The 10,925-nt window shown below is 41.7% G+C and overlaps 1 protein-coding gene across 1 annotated transcript; it reads right to left on the bottom strand.

Annotated features, from left to right (window-relative positions):
* Positions 1–322: 322 nt before the first annotated feature.
* On the bottom strand, positions 323–6,304 carry foxn4 (forkhead box N4). The gene is made up of 10 exons (XM_034542024.1): positions 6,210–6,304; positions 5,549–5,649; positions 3,147–3,313; positions 2,444–2,559; positions 2,251–2,361; positions 2,026–2,153; positions 1,801–1,897; positions 1,497–1,704; positions 1,000–1,395; positions 323–906 (listed from the first exon to the last, which is right to left on the bottom strand). Exons 2-10 carry the CDS (start codon positions 5,626–5,628, stop codon positions 656–658), a joined length of 1,554 nt encoding a protein of 517 aa, XP_034397915.1. The 5' UTR covers positions 5,629–5,649; positions 6,210–6,304; the 3' UTR covers positions 323–655.
* Positions 6,305–10,925: the final 4,621 nt, after the last annotated feature.

Genomic DNA, 10,925 nt, shown 5'->3' with positions numbered 1-10,925 from the left:
TAAAAGAATAATGTGTAAAGTCTGGATTATTCAAAGTGTTGCCACACATCGGCATTTTGGAATGAAATGGGTAAATACAGTCGAAAGAAAGCTTTTCTGTGGCGATAGCAATTTAAAACATTCAAATATATACAGCAAAAGATTGATAGAGTCATCACCTTCTCCAGCTGCCTTTTCATAAATATAAATAAAACATCACTGCAATAATGTCTAGCACAACACAACAGACAAGAGATGGGGAGCTACAGTATGGGAGGGCCTTTAAACACAGCAGGAGAAAAACTGGCAGATGCTAACTTACACGTACATCTCCATATAGTCTTTGTTCTCAGACAGACTTTGAGTCTTTGCTCGGCAAAGCTAGATATTATAAGTCTTACACACTTTTAGAGCCATTACAGCCACGTCTTTACTTATCAGCAGTTATAGTTCTTAAGGAGCGATTTTCTTCTGGACTGCAAGTGAAATGACGTTCAAACATCCTTCTCCAAGTAGTTCCCAGCTGACTGTAGAAGAGCTGTGTGATTTGTACGTTTAAAACACAAAAGAAACCAGAAATCAGACTTCGACCTCAGGTTTCTTCAGTTGGCGTCCACAGATATCCACGAATAGTAAAATGAATCAGGTTGACTCTGCAGGAGACAGTCCAGCTGCTTTATAACAGAGCGATGGGCTTGCTGTTGGCTGGCGCGCCCATGTACTGAGAAGACAGGTGGTCCTGGGAGGTGTAGGAGGTGTAGAGGCCCGTCACTTGCACATCTGACAGCGGCAGGTTCACGCCAGTGGAGACAGAAGTGAGGTTGCCTGTTCCCAAGTCACAGTCTGATAGCCGGAGGGGTGAGTTACTGAAGGTACCCAAAGCATCCAGGTTAAAGCTGTCATCCTTCATTTCCTCCCACAGATTACCTGAGCAGATTGATAGAGGGGTTAGTCTTCTGATGGAACAACACTTTGTTATTATATAGCAAACACAAAACACTTACACACCAATATATTTACCTTGAAGGGCAAAGTCCATGATGCTAGGGTCCAGTGCATCCACCTCTGTGTGTGTATCACCATGCACACTATAAAAATCATCCGGCGGCTTGCTGGGGTGCTGGGTGAGTGGACTGTGGGACAGGTCTGGGACCGTGTGGAGGGGAGGAGTCTGGGCCGGGACAGGGGACATGGGGGACAGGCGAGCCTGAGCGTGGAGCTGAGCCTGAAGCTGGTGGTGGTGGTGGTGCATGGGTAAACAGGGCAGGGACAGCGTGACTATTGGCTGAGGTTGCATCTGGGCTGGGATGGGCAGCGTGAGGCCACTGGGACAGCTGGGCAGACGGGTCATGCCGGACTCTAAAGCCTTACGTCGGCAGTTCTCCGGGCGGTCTGTGATCAGTTTGTCCAACTCATCTGCAAGGAAAACAAAAATGGTCAGACTAAGTTCAAACGTGATGTCAGATTTGGAAGACTTGTTCCTCTTTTTTTAGGAGTTAACTAAATTAATTTCTAACCAGGGTTGGCCATGCTGCGGCGGATGGCTGGGAGGTCCTTGCGCTTCCACTTCTGCATCTCTTCCTCCATCTTGTCAATTTTGGCAGGGTTCAGCGCCCACAGACAGCCCTTACGGGAAGAGCTGCTGGTCTTGTTCTCCACTTTCTCAAAGCATTTGTTTAAGGACAGGTTGTGTCTGACTGAGTTCTTCCATCCATCAGGTGCAGTCTGCAAGGAGAGAAGTGGTTTATAATGAGTCACACTCTTTATCTACACACATCTTCTCTTTTAGTCCTTCTCTGTCATATTTATAGGGTATCATACCTTGAAATAAGGGAAGTGTTCCTTCATAAAGCTATAAATCTCACTGACTGGCAGGCTGCCAGTTTTGCTGTTCTTCAGAGCCATGGCAATCAAACAGCTGAAAAGAAATCGCCAAAAGAAATATTTATTTGAGAGTAATTCAAAGCAGAGAAGGTGAAACACTAAATTAACTAATTCGGGAGATTTGGTGGATATCATATTTTATCTCCATAAGTGAGGTCTTACCTGTAGGAATAGATTGGCTTGGGAAAAGACTTGGGCTGCAGCTCCTGGTCTTGTGGAGCCAGTCGAGGTTGTGTGAAAAGACTTTGGTTGTTGAAAGAGACATTGCTATACAGCCCACCAGTTGAACACTATACGAATAAAAAGAGAACATAATAAGGAACTTTATCATTTGCATTTATTCATTTCGACCAATTTACCAACACAAAATAGCTGAGAGTTTGGTACCTGTTGTCCAGTTTGGGTCAGAGAGTAGACCTGCTGGGGTGTTGGCTGGTAGACTGAGGTAGGGCACTGGTATCCTGGAGAGGGCATCCCATTCATAGAGTATGGAGACATCTGTGAAGCAGATGATATTTGTCAATCAACCAGATAAATTATGACACGTACACTTTTCTCTTTGCATTACTGTACAACTCACACTTCCGCTGTGGGTGTTGATGATGCTGATTCCCAGAGGGCTGTGCTGCATGTTGCTCTGGAGGTGGAGCATGGAGCCTTGACCCGCTGTCATCGCAGACATGTTACTCAGCTGAGCTGTGAGAAGGAACGGACAGATTACTTTTAGATTCATTAAAAGTTCACGGAAAACTTCATCAGATCTTTTATTTTCTTTGCTTTATATTCATCCAGAGAGTTATAGTGTGATATTTTGGGTTTGTCGCGTACAGTGGAATGGGTTCCGTTGGTTTTTGATGCCAAAATAATACCATGTATAAAAAGCATACCATTTACAGACCTCAACAACAAGAGTTGAAAGTGATTCACAATAAGTTCAGTTTGAGGACTTTGGATTGTCTTGTAATAAACACTTTCATTATGTTATGCCGTTTTTCCAAATATGTTCAAATATTAAGATGAGTAAAAGTTCATAATTTAAACTCCCCACCAAAAACTATCCAAATTGATTAATCTCTGACATTAACTGTCCTTTTAGTGAAGAACAGTTACCAATGACAAACACATATTGAGTTGGTCATCGGTCATTATCTTTTTTTGATATAAAACTGTGTTTTTATTTGGAGAGGCCAGGCATCCAGATGAATCCAGCCAGTGCTGATCTATCCAATCAGAGAGATGGTGCGGTTTTTGAACGTTGAACTGTCCCCTCTCTGTCTTCTCACCTGTCTGTTGCTCCAACAAGCTGCCCTGGGAGGGCCCGTTACTGTGGCCTCGGCTATCAGCCATCTGCTGTAGTCGGGGCACATCCACAGAGGTGAGCCATGACAGAGACTGCAGGTCCCCAGGGAGGTCCTCCTCCCTCAGCTGGGAGGGGTCCGTGGTCAGAAGCCTTCAAGAGAGAGGAAGGGGGGGGGTTAAAGACGGCTGTCGGCTCAGACACACACAGACTACAAGTGGAATTTAAATATAAAACACTTTGAACATTTTGAACATTTTGTCCTTCAAAGTCAAAACCATTGCAATGAGGCTGAATGTGAGCAAAAGAGATGAAAGCTGCTCAGTGAAGCCGTGTATTAGCCGTGCCATCCAGGATTTACCATAAGAAGATTAACAGTTTTAATCAACAATGAGGGAATTAAACAAGCTTTCCATTCACAGCAAATCATCTGTTGAGATTGTTTTTTCTTCTTTTCTTCTGTGGTACTTTGGTTTTTCCCATTAGTACTCATCTGCTTTATTGATCACGATGAACAAAAATATTTATCAAATAAAATAAATGCAAAATAACAATTTCATTTATTTATTCATTTTATGTTTCATCTAAGAATATTTTTTGAAACCCATAATTTTATGAATGTGGTGTTAAAAAAATTATTAAATGTAGGATTTCTGTTTAACCAGCGCACTGCCAGTACCAATCAGCTTTCAGTCATTACGTCTTTTATGTGGCAAGTCTCAAAGAGAAAGAAAAGAAAAGACAGGAATCCTCTTGAATCCTCTCCAGTCTCCTCTGCACACACACACTTACTGTGCAAGGGTTTAGTAATTGGGGTCGCTATGACAACACATACTATTCAGTTTGGGTCTGTGGATAGTGTAGGAGCTCACCCCCCCTCATACACACAAACCAAATCTCCTAATAAAAAATCAACCCTGTGTCAGGTGACCAGAGCCTCCCCTTCCACCATTGGCTGAATCATAAGTAAACAACACATGAGAGCGTTTGAAACATGGGACAGCAGCACATGTTGCCTGCAACAGTTGGCCTTGTCTATTGAAAAATGATCACCTATTGTGTCCCAAACGACAAATCTGCCCAGTGGCACGTGGCTCCATTGTCTTCCCCAGACCCTTCCTTGATTGTCTCTGTCGTTTCTTTTCTTTACACAGCCCTTGCATTAATCTGTTGGAATGACAGCCCTCACATAAGAGGGACAAATAGGATGCCATCTGCTTCCCTGTCCCTTTCCAGCCTCTATCCTCACCCCAACCCCCAACCATCGCCCTCCTCCCGGCGGGCCAGAGAGGGGGTGCAAATGTAGTTTGATGTCGGGGCTCTGTGTCTGCTGTCTGAATAAGTGACATCATTGCAGCCAGGAATCAGCAGCACACGTCCCAGAACACCTTGCATGCGCCAGTAAATGATTTAGAGTGATCATCCTTATACAGCAGGTGGCATTTTGAACACCCTCTGTGTTAGTGTGGCAAAATCTCAGCTGGAGCCGTGAAGTTTAATGAGACTGACTCTTATTTTTCTTTTTCTCCGCCTTGCTGCTGGGAGTTTTCGTTAACTTCTGACAAACTGTAGAAAATAATGTTGAAGCATAATAATTGGAGAGTCTATAACTGATTGAATGTTGAAGCAACTTTGTTCCTCTTTTGTTGAGTATTTTTATAATGCACAAAGTACAATAACTATGTACAATATTTGCTATGGCTGTTATTTTACTCTTTGTTTCACCAATCTACTAAAGGTTGCAATTTTCCATTAAAATTGCCTAATACAATAGAAACGATGTCACATGGGGGGTATTCCCACCTCCCCTCCTCTCTCTACCAGCAGCATAGAAATTGCTCACTGATGCAAAACATGTTGAGCTTGTGTCTCCGTGTGTCATCCAAGCCTTCCCAGAGGTTTAACAACACTAAATATTGCACCTCCTCCTCCCTGCCTCCCTCCTTTTCTAATTGGGATCCACTTGTGCATACTGGTGACCCAGAGCGCCCGTCTCCCCCCGAGCCGGCAGGCCAAGAGGCTCAGGCTCTCCGTGTGCCGACAGCGGGAGTGTAAACAGAGCTGATGGTTTCTGACAGATCCATTCAGACTGAAAATCATTTATTCTTCAGGATTTTTTCTCTCTCCGTCCTTTTTCATGAAACCCCCCATGCACAAAAAGAGCTGTCCATCTACCTTTTTTAAATATAGTGAGGTTCGACAGCTTGTACCGTGACCATTAGGAAAACACTTTAAAGGGTTTGATTAATCAAAATAGGCTTTTTATATTATATTATATTGAGGCATCACAAATTTGAGTGTTTTTGACAGAATCTAACAAACATAATTAAGTTGTTTAGCGCTAGAAGCCCTAATATAACTGAACATATTTTAAATCACAAGTCTTACCTGTAGTCCTGTGGAGACGGATGATGCCCAGCATTCTCAATTATTCCTGACATCATGGATGTAATTCCACCTTCTATCATTTCCTGGGATATTTGGTACCACTGCAATAAAATAAATAAAAAGAAGACACGTTAGGTCATCCCCCAGTGAGTCTTCAAACTGTGATAAATAAGCTATGTATAAGTAATGATCACAATACTGAATGAGCATAATACAAATATTCTTCCAATTGTGAATAAACATGATTTATTTCCGAAAATATAAACAAATAGTGCACAGAAAGCCAACAGTTCAAACTCAAATGTAAGTCTCAGTGAACATTAAACACAAAAATACATTAATAGTGTAGTCATTTTATCATTGGGCCTTTGTTGTAGCTGAAGCCCATTTTTCAGTTTGAAGGTTTTTTTTTATCCTCTAATTGCATTTCATGAAAATACATAGAATAATATACCTTGTATTCACTAAAAATGTATTCATTTATTTACTTTTACATAACAGTTTTGTCACATTTGCTAAGGTTTAAATGTATTTAAACCTGCCTCCAGAGACATTATTTGTAAAGTAAATAAAATCCTTAAAATGCCAACATTCTCATAAAAAACAACAATCCTACAAAGACTATGATGCTGAAATAGAGAAATAACAATAATAAAATCACCTGTTTTGGATGATATTGAAGAATGTGTGAGCCGGTCGCGAGCCCCGTACTGTATTTCGCTGTGTTGCACTTGATTCTCCAAAAACCGTTTTTAAATTTCCCTCTCTGGAGCTGTCCAGCGCTCAGACATGCGCAGTTGAAACTTCAGCAGAGCTCCCAGTCGCCCGGGGGGCAGGAGGATCCCATGAGTTTGACAGCTGCAGTCCTGTCAACAGTAGCGACGACACTCACACCTCCCTCAGCAAGTGCAGAAGTAGAGATGTTGAGATTGGGGTTTTGTCTCAGTTTTGGGGGGACTTTGATTCACGATCGTGGTGCTCCAACAAGTGTGCTGCATTCAAAGTCAGGTCGTACTCCATCCAGACATTATAGTCCTCTTATTAAAGATAGGAGATTATAAAAGGAGGCTCCCTGTTTGTCTTACGCCGTCATGTGTATCTCCAGTGGCACACGGACGACTTAATAAAACACAAAATAAATGAGCTCAGGCCTAAATCCTGTTGGTGCTATTTAGACAGTACGGCAAAAAAAAAGTAGAGTATTTTAAAAAAATAAAAAGAAGGGGAAAAAAAAGTTGACCGAGCGCAATAAAAGCAACAGAAAAACACGTGTGTTAAACAAAAACAAAAAGTAAGAATCAACCACAAGTATCCATTGTGCTCCACTACATCCTCCTGTCGTCCCAGTCAGATCTCTCGGTCAGGTCTAAAACGATGTGCGTCGCTACTCGTGGTGGAAACTTTTCTATATCTTTTTTTTTTCAAGGGAAGTTCTTGTAGTTAATTTGCTTCCCGCCGCTGTGGCCGCGTCCTGCTCCTCTCAGCAGTGGGAAACAGAGCCGGGGAGGCGCGGAGGAGGGCCGAGGGCCGGGTGGGCTGCGGCAGGAGGCGGCAAAGGCACGCTCTGGTTTGTGTGTGTGTGTGTGTGTGTGTGTGTGTGTGTGTGTGTGTGTGTGTGTGTCTAGTGGACTACTAATCCAGAAAATAAGAAATGACTCTTTTTTCCACTTCCTCACTTAAGATGAAGTGTAAGAAAACAAATGCCACTGATGCACAATGAGAAATAACTTGTTTTACACCAAGCATCTTTGATAGAGGTAACATTGTAGGGAAATCTTAGACAAATGGACTCCCCCCCCCCCCATGTCCATATAGGTGGAGGGTGGAGGATTCATCTTTGTATCTGTGTCTGCAAAAAGACGACTACTGTTGAAAAGCAGCTCTCGGCGTTAGTCTTTGTTTAAACATGTTCCCCTTTTGGGGTTAATAAAATATCTATCTATTTCTGAGAGAAATACATACATGGACCCCTGGGGGGCCCTTTGGGAACTCCAGGGGTCCACTCCCCACGAAGGAAAAGTTACATTTTTACACTGTTTGGTTAACGAAACATTTAATGGGTTGTCCTCCAATTTGAATATCTCATTTGTATTTGCCTTGTGATTCGATAGGACATCAAGAATGAGTCGACACGTAAGAGCTCTGAATGAGGAGGTGACACAATTGGTCTTTTTAAAAAAAAAATTATAGCAGATTTAAATGTGAAACCTGTTGGAGATTAAAATTTGCAGCCGGAAATTAAAGGGGAATTCCTTGAAGTCTGTAGGGAGACTGCAGTGACAGCAGCAGTATCATCCCCATGGGACCCTACAGATGGTAAATCGGCCTGTCACAATAGGCACAATCAATGATTACATGCATGGATGTAACGGACAAAAACAAGACCATCCTCAGAGAGATGATCCTGTAGGTCCTAAAGCCCGCAGGGTTGCAATCTGTGTGCTCCTACTGTGTGTGGAAGGCAACTGTAGGTCAAGAGTAGAATGATGATGGTGGTATAATTGGAGTAGCAGGATGACCACTGCACAGCCTGAAAATGCCACAGCCACATATCCTGAAACGTTTCATTCCTACATGTATCTGTGTATGTGCCAGCTGCAGGGGTTGGACAAAAAAACAGAAACATCCAACTGGCTGACACAATTAGTCGATTGACAGTAAAATATTTGTCAATTATACTGATTAATAATTTGAGTATTGTTTTAAGCAACAATGCAAACTATTCCCTATCGTCAGCGCACTCCACACCCCTTTAGTTCTGCAGTGTTTTGTTACTGAGGCACCAGTTACTTCAGGCAGGACATACCGTGGGACCTTTAACTGTCCCTCACTGACAGCTAAAGGTCTCACAGTAAGTGTTGATGAAGATTTACTACACTTGTGTCAACAGTTTCCCTTGGCCACTGAAGGTTTCTTGTGCTTTCCTCTTACTGCTTTACATGATTTGTCATGCAATTTAAAAGCCTCATTATGAGATTTTGAAAACTACTGTATATCTTTTTTTGTAAGGTGTTTTTATTATTCTGTCCCTGGGCATGCCTTTTAGTCAATATTAGCATAATGGTGATATTAAAATAGCTGTGAAATGCTATTTATTTATCTTTTTTATTTGAGTAATTAATTGCATTGACTATGATAGCTTGTGCGATGCATTCAGGACAGAGCAGGAGGACTCACTGCAGCTCAGGAACACACAGTGACGGCCCTCCTCACTCATGCCTGTTCAGGAGTAATGTGGAAACAATGGGATCACCACCTGAGGGTTGGCCTGTGTTTGTAGCCTGTGTTTTTGTCTTGCACCAAGTGTTTACTAAAAACACATCAGCCCCTCTGAGAACGAGGTCAGCTCGCTCCCTCTAATCTCCTCTGCAGGCAGAGACACAGGGTCCCCCAGAACAAGGTGTCACCCAGAGTGACCCTCTGGCCACTTTGAGGAAACTGCTGCCAGCCCGTGATTCGCCAAGGCGCAGCATCAGTGTCCTGCCAGAGAATTGGTTTTCTCAGTGAAGCTCCAACGAGGAGGACGGAGCAGAATGTCCGGCCTGCGGTTGTCCTGTCAAAGGCCAGACTTACAACAGGTGTTGGTGTATTACACCTTCACAGAGGGAATACATGAACAATTGATTAATTAATCTTTCAACTTTATAGTCAATAAGGGATTGGATTGTGTTTCTATACAGTGTTATAACAGTGTGCTAACAGAAGTTGAAATGGAACAGCTAAATAATTTAAGTGCAGGTCAACACTGTTGTAGTTATGATATAATGCACTTGTATTAAAGGGTCAGTTCACCCAAATCACAAACAAAAGAATAAGCAACATAAGCAACTTGCAATATTAAACCATGTCGACAGTTTTTGTTTTTATTTGGTGACATTTCTAGATGTCCACTTAATGCACTAAATTGAATGCAGATTACAGTCGTTATTGCACTGCTGCTCAAAACAAGTGTAATGACGGTGAACTTGTGAGTATTACATTTCATTCTACTTTATAGTTATCATCTGCAACTCAAAGGGGAATTTTACTTTGACAGATTTTTTTATACGAAATGTATGACCAGTTTATACGATATGATGCATTGTTAGAGATTATTCTGTCTAATAATATATGAAATAGTTAAAATACTTACTATAATACTTATAAATATACAAATAATGTATAATATATCCATCAAATGGTATTCCTCTGCATTATGAATACTTTGACTTTTGATACTTAAGGTATGTTATGCAAATAATTTGTACGTACTTTTATCTAAGTATGCAGGATTATTAATTCCAATGGAGTATTTTCACATTGTATTATATTATTATTATATTAAATATATACATATTTATTTATCCACTGCCAGACTTCAAAACCATGAGTTTTCAGAGTGTTGGTCAATATTAGTCAAACTTAAATGGCCCTGTAGGTCCCAGTATACCATTCTCTCTCCTACACGGCAGGTGACTTCTCCGGACAGACCGCTGGACTTCACGCTCCTATTGTCCTGCAGGATCACAGGAAAACATATCTTGAAGGTTTAGAGAGGTCAATGGTGTTGACCTTTGAGTGACCTGTGTCAACACCAAAGCTTCTGGTCTGAGGCGAGGTCAGTCCTTTTCAGTGCCCTAAAGGGTAAAGATGGAGCAAAAGTCCGCTTCTTTTTCCACATCCAATTGAGTTTAAAAGAGCTTCATTTCCAAAAGAGCTCTCAGTAACTTTTATATGTGTCACAGCAGGCACATGGTATCCCCTAAAGATGACACTCAGACACCCCGAAGTCAAGTTGTCTGAATCACTGTGCATTTAGTTTCTGCAATGACCTTTCAGAGGTTATTTGAGCTGCCAAATATTGTATTCCTGGTGTGTAAGAGGGTGATGGGTGATGAAATGGTCAAATCAGGTGTAATGCAATAAACTATTTAAAGATACACTACATCAAAACAAGACATAATAAGAACTCACAATGACATAATGATCCTGCATAACTTTCTCGTCTATTAACCAAGACATAAATAATATATATAAGTAAAAAGAAATGTCCAATTTTGGGAATGAAGTAACCTCACTGACACCCACATTTTGGGTCTGAAATGATGACGGGGCCTGGGCTTCGTTACGCTGCTCTGAAAAATTTGAATAATGGAGTATGAAAGAAGGATAGATCCAAAGAAAGGGACAGGGGAAGAAAGAAGGTCTTTGGGAAAAGAGGAATTAGATAGGAAGAGAGGGAGAAATAAATGGAGGGAAACAGTGAAATGGAGACAAGATGAGAAGGTGAGAAGAGAGAGAGAGGGGGCAGTAGTGGTTTGATGTGAGTGTTATCATCAGCTCTCATTCTCAGCATGGAATCTATAATGGGAAAATCAACCTCTTTGACTCCTGTGTA

The sequence above is a fragment of the Cyclopterus lumpus genome, chromosome 9 (assembly GCF_009769545.1).
Source record: "Cyclopterus lumpus isolate fCycLum1 chromosome 9, fCycLum1.pri, whole genome shotgun sequence".
NCBI classification, from domain to species: Eukaryota; Metazoa; Chordata; class Actinopteri; order Perciformes; family Cyclopteridae; genus Cyclopterus; species Cyclopterus lumpus.
This window is presented reverse-complemented; position numbering and strand designations above follow the sequence as displayed.

Bases quoted from the DNA above. Each gene is read 5' to 3' on its own strand.
- foxn4 (XM_034542024.1), bottom strand. From the start codon at position 5,628: ATGATAGAAGGTGGAATTACATCCATGATGTCAGGAATAATTGAGAAT. The intron at 2,560-3,146 runs GTGAGAAGACAG...TCCTTCTCACAG, and splicing joins CTTGTTGGAGCAACAGACAG to CTCAGCTGAGTAACATGTCT. The intron at 2,362-2,443 runs GTGAGTTGTACA...TCTGCTTCACAG, and splicing joins TCAACACCCACAGCGGAAGT to ATGTCTCCATACTCTATGAA.